Genomic DNA, 15,890 nt, shown 5'->3' with positions numbered 1-15,890 from the left:
AGCCACCCAGGCGCCCCTGAAACTTGACTTTTTTTTAAGCTTAACTTAATATATCTTGGAGAGGATTCCATCATTTCTCACTGTATTGCATAAATTCCTAGAGATGGGATTTCATGGATAAAGGGTAATGCCCCAAATAAATATTTTATTTCAAATATTCATATCTTAGATTTTAGATATCTTTATTTATATTTAGGTTTCTATCAAGGACAAGCCTGATTAAGGCATGCAAATTAGTGGGGATTCTTTGTATCTTTTGTATCTGACTCATCCATACCAATCTGCTATTTTTCTTTCCTTTTTTAGTGCCATTGGTGAGAAACTACTTTCACAACTAATTTTCTTTCTTTCTTTTTTTTTTTTTTGAGGAGAGGAAGAGTGTACATGCACATGCGAGTGGCGAAGGGGCAGAGGGAGAGGCAGAGAGAAAGAGAATCTTAAGCAAGCTCCACACTCAGTGTAGAGACTGACTTGGGGCTCGATCTTACGACCATGAGATCATGACCTGAGCCAGAATCAAAAGCTGGACACTTAACTGCCTGAGCCTCCCAGGTGCTCCTCGTAATGTTTGAGCATAACGCCCTTATTCTGGGGGCAGCCACAGCTCCTGATCATTTGGCCGGATTTGTACTTTTATATAATTACTCTTATTCTTTTGGCCTTACCGTTTAGACCTCTGAATCATTTCCTTCTTTCCAATAGGCCTGTTCTTTTGGGCATCCAGGAAGCCTAAGCAAGAGAAGAAGGGGTTTTCAGTGGGTAGTGTCTGAATAAGGAAGAGTGTGTTGCTCAAGAACTGGGAGAAGTTGCTGCTAGGACTCTGTGCCTCTACCTTGAGCTTGACAGCAATGGGTGGGGAGCAAGGGCCAAGGCCAAGGCCAGGGTTAGACTATGGGGACTGTGACAGCAGCCAGAGGCTCCTGAAGAAACAACACTCTGTGGCACAGACTAGACACTGGCTGGTTTATAGGTAAGGCTGTGATGAAAGCATTAGGTAGCACTTTGTAGTTTTCACAGCTTTCATGTATTACATTCCTGAGGTCTTACACCTAGCAGAATTGTCAGAGCACACAGTTGGAAGCCAGCCCATTTGGGTTCAAATCCCAGTATCAGGTGTATCATCTTGGGCAAGGGACTTAGGCTTTCTTTGTCTGTTTTCTCATCTGTAAAATAGGGATATTAATAGCATGTACCTCAGAGAGGTGTTATAAGCTTAAAGAAGAACAGTGCCTGGGCAAAACACATAAAGTTTACATGGCATCATCATCACCACCACCACCACTACCCCGCTACGAGGTAGGCAATCCTGGAATCAGCGCCATCGCCGAAGAAACCAACATTATACTTTTGGAACTAACTTGCTCCCAGACACACAGCTGACTTACAAAAACCCCATTCTCATGGACTCTTTGGTTTCCAAGCTGCAGTGGCAGGGCAAGAGTACCTGGGTTTCTCTGGATCATGAGAGTGCTGACAGCTAAACCGGGCAGGTTCTGCTACCTAAGGAGAGTTGAGTCTCAGCAAACAAAAAGTCCATTTCTGTCCCCGTAACTGGGCTGGCCTTGAGCCGTGTTCCCCGGAGTGAAGTGGACTTTACCCTCTCCAGCCAGTAACAGGAAAGTGAACAGGCAGAGTGTACCTCTCTTCAGGAGCCGGCGTGTTGGGTCCTGGCAGCCTTGCCATTCTCTGACAGTGTTGAACAGTGCCTCCCGCTCACTCTGTAACATGTTCTGTAGTTTCCTCTCCTGCACTATTAACTTCAGACGCTTTATTCTCTCCCCAGAGCGGGAGATGAAGTCGGGTCTGTGAAGCTGAAGAGATTCCTGAGGAGGAGAAAAGGCCCCCGAACCTCACATTAATGATGCAGTTTGTTCTCTAAGGGCCTAGAAAACAGTACCTGCCCAACAGTGGTTTGAAGAGCCTGTTTCTAAAGTGCAGAAAATATCTAGAGTTGAAGAATAATCTAACAACTTTCTGCGGGGGAGAGTTCCAGTAGGTAAATCAGAGGGATCAAAGGATGCCTTTGGAATAAACCAAGAACTAAGACTGTGGCAATTATAACTCTTCCAAATGTTGATGGGCTAGAGCCCAGCCCATTGTGCTATTTTAAATTTTCCCTTCAAACAAATATATTATTAAGTAACATTTCGTTCAGCTCCCAAGGTACATATAAAGAAGGGACTTCCTGCCTTTTAAATCCTGTGCTAGGCAGGAATGGGAGTTATGTAAATGGAGGAACAAACACCAGGCCTCCAGAGCACTCCACATGCAGATGTCTATGAGCCCAGTGGGCAGCATCACGGCACTCTCCCTTCTATTGCCTCGTCCCAGGTTCAGAGGGCAATGCACAGTTTAGAATGGTTAACAGTAAGTCAGCCTTTGTTTAATGATGACAGTGGGAACAGATGAAATTCTAGAAGTGCCAGAAATGAGGGTTAGGAGACTATTCTTCAGAAGGCCAAATCACACATTTAACTTCTTTGTATCTCCCCTCCCGCACCCCCCCCCGAACCCCCACCTTAAACATGGCTAAAATGAACTCAGTGTCGCTGCACCTGTAGGGTTGCTTTCACAAAAGGCCTCGGGGGATCTCTGCCTGGGCCTGCTAGTGACCCGTGGCTGTCCATGTGCTGTCCCTGCCAGTTCTGTTCCCGCAGTGGCTCTCTCCACGGTTTGGTGTTGGTTATTGGTGCAAACCAGCAGATACCAGGGCCATAAAGTTTGGGCAGGTTTTCCTTCTTAGGACCACACTTCACATTTTCCACAGGAACAAACCATGAAACTCCTATGGGAAATATTTTTAAGAAAGAAAAAAGATTTTTCATTCTTCTCACCAAAGACATGTGCACAGCATAGGCTCTCAGGGGACTCAGCCGTCAGAGACCACCGCGATGCCCTGGAGTTTGCGTAACTGCAGGTATGACTGTAATTATAGTGCTAGATACTTTGAAAATTTGCCAAGGTGGTGCTGGGGGTGTGGGGAGATGGGGTCAACACAGAGTCATTAGAAATAAAGAATCTTAGCATCGCAAGAGACTTGAAATTCACTAGTTCTTCTGCTACAACACTGGAATTAAAAACTGACCTTCACTGCAACTCTGCTTGTTCTTCCTTAACTTTTTATCCCCAAGATAACCGGTGAGAAGACTTTTCTCTTCTATTTTTTCTTCTGACCAAGAAGTCACATCACTGTACTCTTCTACTCTAGCCTCGCTAGAGCTTGGAGTTGGGAAAGTCATCCCAACATCTCGAGTGTGTTTTTTGACACCATTCACGATCTCCAAGTTACCTGAGGGGAAAGATCCACAGATATCCTGGGAGCAGCCTTGAGACTTAGTTGGCAATGTGTATTCAATTCAGTAAACAAATACTTTTTAAGTCTTCAAAAATGCAAGCTACTGCCTCCTCTGGGTGGTGTAGAGGGGTGTGAGGGACAGAGACAGACAGGAGGGGAGGGAGGGAGAAGGAGGGAGGGAAAGTGGAAGAAGAAAGGAAGGTTTTTATTTCTTAGTTTAGGTATTAGAGGGAAAAAAAATCACTCACATGGATTCAATGGGTAAAGGATTTTAGTTCTGATCCAAAGTGAGAAAGACATTAAATGCTTATAGTCCTCCTGGCAGTCACCCAGGTAAGAAAGAGGTTGACAGACACAAAGACAAGACTGGAGGGGGAAAAAAAATCAAGGGAGTTTACTTCTCTTATATAAAATCAAAAGATATAGAAAAACATAAGTGAAAAGCCTCCTTCCCACTCCTGTTCTCCATTCATTCAATTTGCAACCCCCTGGTTCCAGAGAATTTTTTGCACACATTCAAGCAATTTTCTTCCTTTATTTTTAAAGCACTTCGTGTTTTCTTTTTAATTATCTCTGTTGGAGATCTTGCCATATTAGTAGAGAGAGAGTTTCCTCATCCTATGTCTTGTTATATGGATGTATGATAATTTATTTAACATTTGGCTATTGATGGACATCTAAGTCAATTTAAATTTTCTGTTATAATAAACAATACTTCAATGATTAATTCTGTCCACTTGTTATTTTGCACATATGCACAATATAGCTATAGGCTAAATTCCAAAAGTAAAAGTGCTAGATCAAAGTAATTTGAATAGAAACTGCCAAATTGCCTCATGGGGGTTGTACTCCCAACTTACATGTATGAGAACCTATTCCTTTACACTTGTGCCCAGAAACTTACTACCGAACTTAGATTTTTGCCAGTCTGATAGGTGGCAAATGGCATTTGAGTACAGTTTTAATCTTCACTTATTTTATTGTGAAGTTGAATATCTTAATATATGTTTAAGGTCTACTTGTATTTCAATGGAAATGTTTAAATTCAAGTAATTTACCTGCTTGTACACCCTTGTTTAACATATGTACATTTTGCTTGTTGCAAAGGTTGGGGCTTGAGCTCCAAAAACTACTGGTAGAAGATGAAATAGAATCAGAAGAAATCACATGGTTTGCCACCTGGAAAAACAAAAGAGACCGTTAGCATTACCTGCAGTCAATGGCATAGTCACCTACAGGATAAAGAACACATACAAGCTACCAAGAGCCCTTTCTAATTCAGTTCTACTTGTTGGGATAAAGTTGCTCTCCAGAAAGCTTGTGACAATGTGAACATGTTACCATATACTTTATGATAGGGAGGTGAATGCTGCTATGGTTGGATAAGGGCCTGAGCTGTCTTAAGAAGGTAAGCCATAAAGAGTGGATATGTTCACAAGACTTGAAGAAACTCCAAAGAGGATGCTAGCCAAAGATTAGCCTGGTGGGTTTTCAGAATGAAATTCTAACTTGAAACGTGCAAAACAATTTTGATGAGAGATAAAGAGGGCCAGGAATGACTAAAGAGGTGCTTTCCAGTAAGATCAGACTCAGATACTTATACATGGGTAAATATACAAAGAGCTGAAAGGCCCCATGAGAAGTCCTGAATAACTGGAGTATTGCAAAAATTATTAAAGAGCCCAAAAGGGGGGCGCCTGGGTGGCTCAGTCGGTTAGGCGTCCGGCTTCGGCTCAGGTCATGATCTCGCAGTCCGTGAGTTCGAGCCCCGCGTCGGGCTCTGGGCTGACGGCTCAGAGCCTGGAGCCTGTTTCAGATTCTGTGTCCCCCTCTCTCTGACCCTCCCCCATTCATGCTCTGTCTCTGTCTCAGAAATAAATAAACATTAAAAAAAATTTTTTTTTAAAAGAGCCCAAAAGGCTTTTAAGTTAGGTTCAGAGCAAATAGAGCAAAGAAGGGTAACTTCATGGATTAAAGTGGATGGTGGAATGCTAGTGAATGACAGAAAGATTATCAAAATGTAGTATAAAACAGTATTTCTTAAGCTTGCTCGTCACAACAATCTCCTGGAGGATGGGTCCAAACTCAGAACAACGAATTGGAGTCTCGAGGGGAGGGGTCTGGGCATCTATATTTTGAATAAATGCCAGATGCTTGTCTACTTAAGCAATTTTGGTAAAGGTGAATTGACAGCCAACTCAGGAAAGGAAACAGGGTGTCTTTTCCTCTGAACTAAATAAACTATATCCCAGGACCTTCAGGAGACTTGAAACAGTTTCTTTCAGAAACTTGATACAGAGCACGTTAAGCTAAATGACCCGGGACAGGAAATGTTTTGATTTTCAAAAAGATAAGCATTGCAAACTGGTGGGTTTAAGAATGATTACATATAAAGTGCTAGAATGGATCACCAATCTAATCATTTACAAGCATTTAGAGGTCAAAGAGATAAGCACATTTCAGGCAGTGTTCAAGAGCAGGAAGAACGAGCCTTGCCAGATTAGCCTGGTTTTTCTAGTAGATATGGTCACTGACGGGTAGACCAAAAGAATGTGTGGTCAAGGACAGCTAGAGTTGATTAAAATGACGAGACTTCTCCTGACATCTTTGAGGGCAAGATGGAGTTATGTGGGTTAAATGATAAAATAAGTTGGTAGAACCACAGGTGGTTGAAGCATTCTTACCCAAATATTATGAAAACAGAGAGAGGCCTTTATTAATGAGTGGTATGTCTTGCATTCAACAGCAAATATTTACTAAGCACCTACTGTGTCCAGTTGCTTGGTTTGCTCCGGCTATTCCTTCTTAACATTTTATATATCAATGTCTTGGAGATATGGGAAGCAGGAGATTTCTTGTACAATGCATATCTGGGAGGGCCTAAATGACTGTCAAGATCCAAAATAATAAACAGGAATGATGGGCCAAATCCAACAAGGGATCATTGTAAAGCCCTATACATCAGGCAGGAGGAATGGCAGCAACTTTGATACAGTAGGAAAAGCTGTGCATCTGAAGTCCAAAGGCCTAAGCCAGTCTCAGATCTTCCCTTTATTAGCAGTCTCTACTTGCATAATCACTGCACTCTCTGTGCCAGTTTACCCAGCTCAAAAAGGGAGCACTTGCATTTCTGAAATTACAGAAGTGTTAGAAAGAACAAATGATTTAGAATATAAGTTGTAAAAAAAATATAAAAGTCATATAAAACTGAGACTATTGTGATGTCAAAAAAACCCAAAACGTATGAATATGTGGTGAGGAAGATATGACTGACTGGCAATATACTACACCTTCTCTGCAGCTGTAGGAGGTACTGAAATGGACTGACTTTCAGGAAAGATTAAGTATAAAAAGCAAAGTATGCTGCCAGGTCTGTGGGGAAAAAAAAAAAAAGGTCAAAAACATATGCAGGTATTTGCTTTCTTATTGATAAAATACCCGTGAAAGAAAAGAACCTAAATTGGAAAGGAAGAAGTACAACTGTTTTTATTTGCAAATGACATGATTCTGTCCAAATAAAATACTAAGGAATCCATAAAGAAGTATTAGAACTAATAAGTTTAGCCAGATTATAGATATAAGACAAGATAAAAAATCAACTGTATTTCTATATTCTAGCAATAAGCAATCTGAAAATAAAAATTAAGGAAACAATCCCATTCACAACAACATCAAAAAGAACGAAATACTTAGGAATAAATTTAACAACAGAAATGCAAGGCTTACATGCTGAAAACACTGGCGGAAGAAATTAAAGATCTAAATAAACAGTGAGACATTCCATATATGTAATTTAAAAATGGGCTAAAGACTTGAATAGATATTTCACCAAAGAAGACAGAAAAGTATACTTTTCATCAGTATACGAAAAGATGTTCAACATCATCAGTCATAAGGAAAATACAAATTAAAATCGTAAGATACACTTCACACCCACTACTATGGCTATAATAAAAAAGATGGCTAATACTAAGTGTAGATAAGGAAGTGGAGAGATAAGAACCTTTATATACTGCAGGTGGGAATGTAAAAACATACAGCCACTTTGGAAAACACTTTGGCATTTTCTTAAACATAAACTTCACACAGGACCTGGTAATTTTAATTTTCTAATTCCAAAAGAAAACATATGTCCATACAATAACTTTTACACAAACATTCATAGCAGCATTATTCTTATCCAAAATATGAAACAATCCAAATGTCCAACTGGGAACTGGGTAAACAAAATGTGGTATATCCATACAATGGAATACTAATCAGCAATAAAAAGGAACTACTGATACATGCTACAACATGAATGAACCTTGAAAACATCGTGCTAAGCCAAAGAATCCAGATGCAAAAGACTACATATTATATGATTCTATTTACATGAAATGTCCAGAAAAGGCAGAAGGCATATTAGAGGTTGTCTGGGGCTGGGAATGTGGATTGATAACAAGCAGGTACAAACGACCTTTTTGGAGTGACAGAAATGTTCTGAAACTGGGTTATGGCGATGACTACACAATTCTGTAACTTCACTAAAAATAACTGTACACTTAAAATGGATGAATTCTATGGTATGTAAATTATGCTTCAACCAAGCTGTTTTATTTTTATTTTATTTGAAAAAAATTTTTTTTAATGTTTCTTCATTTGAGAGCGAGCGAGCGAGCGAGCGAGCACGAGCAGGGATGGGCACAGAATCTGAAGCAGGCTCTAGGCTCTAAGCTCTCAGCACAGAGCCCTATGTGGGACTTGAACTCACAATCTGTGAGATCATGACCTGAGCCGAAGTCAGATGCTTAACCTTCTGAGCCATGCAGGTTCAACTAAGCTGCTTAAAAAAAAAAAAAAAAAAAAAAATCTCTGTGAAGATATGCAAGAACTAGTAACACTGAGTAGCTCTGGAAAGGAGAGCTAGGTGTCCAAGGTACAGGAGTGGGAAGGACACTATCAAATACTCTTTTATACATTTAAAATTTTGTATCATGTGATTGTATTATCAGTTTAAGAAACGAAAATAAAACAAAAATAGTGAAAATAAAACCGAGAAGAGTGTGGCAATAGAAGTTTCATGGCTCTGGTGAGCTCAACAGAAGTAAAACATGTTAGGACATAGAAATGTTCTAGCCACAGAAAGGAAGGTGATAAATCTGCTCTGTCAACATGCTCTCACCATCTGAAGCACAACACGCTTAGTTCAAAGAGAAATGTTTAAAAATAAGATATCAGCAAACTTAGTAGACCCAGGAAAGCTGACAATTTATAGGAAGTGAGGTGGGGTAAGGAAGCATGACCTGTGAAAAATGGTTCAGAGTGAAGACCTGAGAGAAAACACTTTTGGGAAGGAAGCAGGAACCCGAGAGGAAGAAAATTAGACCTATTTTCTGTGCCTTCTGAAAACAGAGCCAGGAACAGAGCCAGGGAGTGCAATGATTGCAGGTTTTGGGTCTCTAGAAGTTAAGACCTTCAATAATAGAGTCTCATACACATGGACAAGCTGCTCATGCGCAGTCAGGGAGCGGTGGAGCTGTCCGCAAGTAGATGCTGGAGTGCCCTATGGTGCAAATGCAGCAGAAATGACGGTCCCTTCAAGCCCCAGTCTCTTCAACATCCATAGTATACAACCAGTCATGGTATGCACCAATGGGTGTAAAAAACACATCTACATCGGGTCCAATGGCGAGCCTTGGTGTGTGTGTGTTTCTAGTTCAAATCTCTTTCATGTTAATTCCTGCCTATAAAAAGTAAAATATTTAAAAATAGAAAATAGTCTAAAAAATATTCCCTCTCAACAAAATAGATTTAGTTAGACCTCTAGGATGGTGAAAATCAAAAGGACAGAAAAAGACAAGTGTTTTCAAGGATGTGGAGAAATTGGAACCCTCATACACTGCTGGTGGGAACGCAAAATGGTGACAATACTTTAGGTAACACCCTGGCAGTTCCTTAAGTGGTTAAATGTGGAGTTACCATATGCTCCAGCATATATCCGCTCCCAGGCACATGCCCAAAAGAAATGAGAACATACGTCCACACAAAAACTTGTACATGAATGTTCACAGCAGCCTTGTTAATAATACCCCAAAAAATAGAAGAAAGCCAAATATTTTTTTACTAAGTGGATGAATAAAACATGGAATGTTCATACAATGGAATATTATTTGGCAATAAAAAGTAATGAATACACTGCTACAATGTAGATGAACCTTAAAAACATTAAGCAAAAGAAGCCAGTCACAAAATACATACACACACAATACATACAAGCCAGTCATACATACAATACATACACGTATTGTATGATTCTATTATATGCAATGTCCAGAATAATCTAGAGAAAATAGATTAGTAACCACAGCCAGGGGCTGGGGCAGGGGTAAGAGGTTGGGAGAAATGCAGGGCGACTTTGCTAATGAGTAGAGGGTGTTTTTAGAGGGTGTTGAAAATGTTTTAATATTAGGTTGGGGTGATGGTTGCACAACCCCATGAATAATACTAAAACCCACTAAACTGTACACTTTACATAAGTGAATTTTATGGTATGTGAAAGATCTCAAAAAAAGCTGTAAAATGTTTATTCACTACGCAAACTGAAATAATGTAGATTATGAAGCCTTACTTGGAGGAAAAAGCTTCTCATGTTTTATGGTCCCCATCTTGTTACTAAAGCAGTGATACAAGAGCAATGAAAGGGGAGCAACAGTGTCATTATCATACAACAAAGCATGAACAAACCCAACAAAAATGTGGGCACTGGATGTTGTAGGCATGATGTAGCACTACACACGCTATGGCGAGGGCCAGTGCAAACCGTCAGAATCATGCAATCACGCCATATTGACTTCCACACTGAGTCACAACAATCATCACATGCACAGGTCTCTCTGTGTCTCACAATCTGTGCTGATGACCTACCAAGGGACTGAACATCATTTTTGCTGAATTCATTTACAGATGCTGTTGGTAAACCACAACAGTTATTCTCCTTAGTCCACGGGAGAGTCTCAGGCATCTCCTCAGATGATTCCGTCATCCCTCAGCGCCTGTGTGTGAATCAGCCCACTCAGTCCTCTACAGTGAGGCTTACAATGAAAAGATTTAAGTGACTACAAATCAACGGACATTATCAACCAACATGGTTTATGCTTTCTGTTGCAGAGAGTCTCAGAAGGAGATACATGCTGTCTGGCTGCCTGCTTCTGTTTTAATTTCTATTATTATGATAGCAAACTCACCTGCTGATGTCTTATTCCACAACAGGAACTGCTACCATCTCAGAGATGTGTCAGGCTTTTTGTAATACTTTTCAGTTTAATTAAAATCTAGGTGGGATTCGTTCCCACACTTATTGATCAGAGACATCTTCAGATAGACCCTTTTCAAAAAAGCTTTTCAATTAAAAATTTACCATTTTTTTAGAGGGGGGAGAGGCAGAGGGAGAGCAAGAGAATCATGGCTTGATCCCATGACTGTGAGATCACCACCTAGGCTGAAATCGAGTCAGATGCTTAACCCAACTGAACCACCCAGGCACCCACCAAAATTACTTTTTTTAGGTGGAAATTGAGCTTGGCAAAACATATCCAATATAGGAGGAAGGCCATGTCTTCTTTCATGACCCTATATGGCTATTCTTCATATAGGCAACTTGTTCCTGTTGACATTCTGCCAGTCAGATGACTGCTAGGAGATGCTTTTCTTTCAGAGGAATGGGTTTATGCTAGTTAATTTATAACCACTGAAGTTTAGAACCAGAGGTACATACTGATAAGACAGAGTCAAAGTCTTATCAGAACTCTAGTCTATGGTACCAAAGGACAGTCTTTTCTTGTGAAGTGTTTTTTAGATATGTGCAGATCAAACTGTCAACTGTAGTTTCAATAATAAAATTTACCAACCAGGAAAGGGTGACACAATCACAAAGTGTCTGTGTAAAACACAACATTCTGATATAGATTTAATTTCTAGAGACAAGATTAAAGTGTACAAAAACAGGAATTCAGGTGATAACTGTCTGTTAGTCACCTTTAGAGAATCAGAACAGGTCATTTATTTCTGCAAGTCTGGCAGATGGTAACTATGAAAAATCCTCCTTAGAAAATTAAAAAGGCACTGTGCCTGGCTAATAGATCCCCAGAAAGGTTTTTTTTGGTACATGAGTGAGTAAAGGTTGCAGAGCCAGAATGATTCTGCATTATGCCCAAATTCAAAAAATGGCCATGAGACTTGATGGTTAAAATATAATGGAAGTACCAGTCATTAGAACTGAGGTCAAGGGGCGCCTGGGTGGCGCAGTCAGTTAAGCGTCCGACTTCAGCCAGGTCACGATCTCGAGGTCCGTGGGTTCGAGCCCCGCGTCAGACTCTGGGCTGATGGCTCAGAGCCTGGAGCCTGTTTCCGATTCTGTGTCTCCCTCTCTCTCTGCTCCTCCCCCGTTCATGCTCTGTCTCTCTCTGTCCCAAAAATAAATAAACGTTGAAAAAAAAAAAAAAAAAAAAAGAACTGAGGTCAAGAAACTCTAACAGCATAGTAAAGTTCCCCAGATAATGGCAAGACTTGGGCTAGAAAGAAAGAAAACGAACAGAGCTAAAGTCCTCAATTAATGTAGGGGAAAACCTAGAAGGTTAACAAATGATTATGAAAGTTTTGTGCAGGGCTGTAGAGCAAGAGGACAGGGGTCCCAAAGAATTTTCTATTAGGTTTGAAAACTTACAGTCTGGAAGTGGCCCTCTTTTTCTTCTCTGCATTCTCTCAAGTATCTTTCCTCTTGGATTTAATACTCATGAGGATTATGACCACCTTTACATAAATGATTCTAAAATCTTTATTTCACTCATGACATACTCATGAGGTCAGATATATCTATATTTGTTATTTCCACTTGGATGTTCTGATCTAACTTCAAGTTTAATAAATGAAATTCCTTCATATTTCGATCAGAATTAGTTTCCTTTTTCAGAGCTCTCCATTTTGATAGAGTGCTCACATATTATTTCAGTTGTTCTGGGTAAAAATTTCAGAAGAAACATGGCTATTAATTACCAAGTCCAACTGATTAGAGTCCAGCTTAACAAAAGAATATTAGATTTTTATAATAAATTGTGAATATCACTTACTTATTTAAAAATATCTACTGACAATTAGCTAAACATCTGGAAATAAAATTATATTCACAGAATATATTCCATGTAGATTAAAGATTTAAATGCATTAAAAAATATTTAAAAAAACCAGAAGAATTATTTTTCTAAATAATCTTGAGGCTGGGAAGATCTTTCATAGAATGGAACAAAGAAATAAGTTGAATACATAATACTATTACAATATTAATAAAATATAACTAATCTTGAGAATAGGAAAAAAATCTTCAAAGAAAAATGGACAAGGGATATAAAAAAGTAGCCCTCAAAATAAGAAATGTAAATGGCAATCCCTGAAACCTAATGTAAAAAAAATGCATTTTAAAGCAATGAGTTTTTCCACACATCAGATTAGCAAATATTAAAAAGACTGATACTACCCGTAGTTGGCAAGAGAGTGAAGAGACACATATGCTTATACTTTTTGGTGGGAACATATATTGTGACAAATTTCTAGAGTGCATGCAGAGGGCTTTAGATTACAGAGAGTCTTCACAGGGCTCTACCTCACGAACCATGAGATTATGACCTGAGCCAAATCTTAATTGACTGAGCCACCCAGGCTTCCTGATTTAAAACTTCTTGATCAATTTTCTCAATTTATAGTCTCCTAGAAAATCATCCATCTAAATTTAGATATATATCAGCCTAAAGTTACATACAGTAGTCTTTTTGAAGGAAACCACCTCAGTCTATGGTTACACCCTTCCATCTCGCTTATGTTTGCCATGGTCAGGATAACCAGAGATTTGGTCTACTGGTTTTTTCCAAAGAATCAGATCTTGGTTATATTGATCAGTTTTAGGGATTGACATTAATTTATATATTTTCTTTTTTTTTTGTTCTCATTTTTATATTTTATTATTATTATTTTTTAAATGTTTTATTTATTTTTAAGACAGAGAGAGACACAGCATGGGCAGAGAGAGAGAGAGAGAGGGAGACACAGAATCCAAAGCAGGCCCCAGGCTCCAAGCTGTCAACACAGAGCCAGGCGTGGGGCCTGAACCCATGCACTGTGAGATCGTGACCTGAGCCGAAGTCAGACACTTAACCAACTGAGCCACCCAGGCGCCCCTATTTTATTATTTTTTAAAGTTTATTTTGAGAGAGAGAGAGAGTGCAAGTGGGGAGGGACAGAGAGAGAGGGACAGAGAGAGAGAGAGTCCTAAGCAGGCTCTGCACTGCCAGCACAGAGCCAGACATGGAGCCCAAATCCACAAACTGCAAGATAATGACCTGAGCCAAAACCAAGAGTCAGATGCTTAACTGACTGAGCCATCCAGGCACCCCTTATTTATTATAATTATTAAAAGTTTTTCAAAATTTTCATTTACTTATATATTTTTATTTAGATTTTTTGTTTGTTTCAAGTTTTTATTTAAATTCCAGTTAGTTAACATACAGCATAATATTAATTTCAGGAGTAGAATTTAGGGATTCATCATTGACATATAACATCCAGTGCTCATCACAAGTGCCTTCCTTAAAATATGTTTCCCACTTTATTAAGTACTTCTTGAATTCCTTGTTAGTTTTCTTCCATACTAGAAGACTTATTTCAATTATTTCCTAGTTGAACTTGTTTAGAATGTTTTAAAATTATTTAATGAAAAAAAATATATAGTTGTTAAATTCCAACTTTATTGCATTGTGGTTAGAAAATATAAGCACAGTTATTAGTCTTCTACTTTGGGGCTTTATCAACATTTTGCCTAAGTAAAATTAATTTTTGGAAATATTCCATGGGCATTTGGAACAAGTGTGGATGCTGCGTTTTGGGAATGAAGTTTTATATAGATATTCTAAATCACACTTGTTAATATTGCTAGTAAAATCTTTCATATCTTTTTTTATCTGTTACATGTCAATAGCTGAAAAAAATCAATTAAAGTATCCCACTTTTGTACTTGTCACATTCTATCTTATAACTGCATCTGGCTGAATGAACAAATGTATTCTGGTTGAAAGTGCGGCAGTAATTCTGGAAGTCTCTAAAAGACTCTTTCCTCCTTTGACATTTGTAGTGGGGATAGGGTAGATTCTCAAGACAAGTAACATTTAATTAAAAATGGGGGGGGAGGGGCGCCTGGGTGGCGCAGTCGGTTAAGCGTCCGACTTCAGCCAGGTCGCGGTCTCGCGGTCCGTGAGTTTGAGCCCCGCGTCAGGCTCTGGGCTGATGGCTCAGAGCCTGGAGCCTGTTTCCGATTCTGTGTCTCCCTCTCTCTCTGCCCCTCCCCCGTTCATGCTCTGTCTCTCTCTCTCTGTCCCAAAAATAAATAAACGTTGAAAAAAAAAATAAAAATGGGGGGGAAAGATCCTTGGTATAGACATTTATATATATACTTTTTATTAAATTTTTTTAACGTTTTGAGACAGAGAGAGACAGAGCTTGAGTGGGGGAGGGGCAGAGAAAGAGAGGGAGACACAGAATCCAAAGCAGGCTCTAGGCTCTGAGCTGTCAGCACAGAACCAGATGCAGGGCTCAAACTCGTAAACCGCGAGATCATGACCTGAGATGAAGTTGGCCGCTTAACCGACTGAGCCACCCAGGTGCCCCTAGAAATTTGTATTTCTAAATCTTCTGGCCAAACTAGAAATTACTGGCAGAGAAGTAGAAATATACAGATTTCCATGCATTGCAGTTAGGATATGAACTGGAAAGCAGTTTGGTACTAATGTAGGAAACTTATATAGCTTATGATCCAAGAATTCCACTTCTGGGTATATATTCCAAAGACAGTCTCATACAGATCCAATGGCGGGGGGTATGGACAAGGTGTGCACTCCCATTTTTCTGTGGTGCTGGGAGTCAGCAGCAACCTGGGTGCCCATCACAGGGAAAATGCATCAGTAAACTGGTAGATGCACTCAATGGAGTATGATGCAATGATCAGAAACCTGATTAGATGTACATATAGCAATGTAGATAAATGTTAAAAACATAAAAAATATAATGCTTATTGAAAATAAGAAAAAAATGATATGGCTTTTATATAAAATGAAGTCACATACGCACATAAAGAATACACATTTTTTAAGAGTTCTTGTAAGCCAAAATATATTTATATAACAAGACCAGTTGCCTATGGAAAAATAGGAATGAGGATACAATGTGGGGATAAAATTTTAAAAGTGAAGCCATGACCCTAGGAGCATATTCAACTCAACCCTCAGAACCTAAGGTTAAAAATTTGTTTTACTTTATCTTGCCACATTATGGTATGTAATACTTTTCTGATCCTATTCTTCTACTCTGCTTCTAGAAAGATTTATTATGACTAGATTGGAGGTACAAATAGGTATTTTAGGCAGACACTAGAACAAAATGAAAAGCTTGAAAATCCTCCTTTCCAGCTCGTAACTAACATTCTGTGTTTGTTTGATTAGATTGGCTTACCTCACTTTTTTATTAATGTCAAACAAAAACAATTTTTATGGTGCCTTATTAGAAAATATGTTTC

The 15,890-nt window shown here is 39.2% G+C and overlaps 1 protein-coding gene across 6 annotated transcripts in view; it reads right to left on the bottom strand.

Annotated features, from left to right (window-relative positions):
- The window catches only part of ALMS1 (ALMS1 centrosome and basal body associated protein), a 219,032-nt gene that overhangs the window by 4,356 nt on the left and 198,786 nt on the right, over window positions 1–15,890 (bottom strand). For all 6 annotated transcript variants that reach the window (XR_008289406.1, XM_053200763.1, XM_053200766.1 and 3 more), the window contains 5 exons: window positions 4,354–4,474; window positions 3,086–3,289; window positions 2,556–2,785; window positions 1,640–1,823; window positions 666–729 (listed from right to left, as the gene is read on the bottom strand). Coding sequence is in view for 5 of the 6 variants with exons in the window: in XM_053200763.1 (XP_053056738.1) it covers window positions 666–729; window positions 1,640–1,823; window positions 2,556–2,785; window positions 3,086–3,289; window positions 4,354–4,474 (803 nt within the window). In the remaining variant the exon portion in view is untranslated. The remainder of the gene's footprint in view (window positions 1–665; window positions 730–1,639; window positions 1,824–2,555; window positions 2,786–3,085; window positions 3,290–4,353; window positions 4,475–15,890) is intronic.

The sequence above is a fragment of the Acinonyx jubatus genome, chromosome A3, assembly GCF_027475565.1.
Source record: "Acinonyx jubatus isolate Ajub_Pintada_27869175 chromosome A3, VMU_Ajub_asm_v1.0, whole genome shotgun sequence".
Classification (NCBI taxonomy): domain Eukaryota; kingdom Metazoa; phylum Chordata; class Mammalia; order Carnivora; family Felidae; genus Acinonyx; species Acinonyx jubatus.
This window is presented reverse-complemented; position numbering and strand designations above follow the sequence as displayed.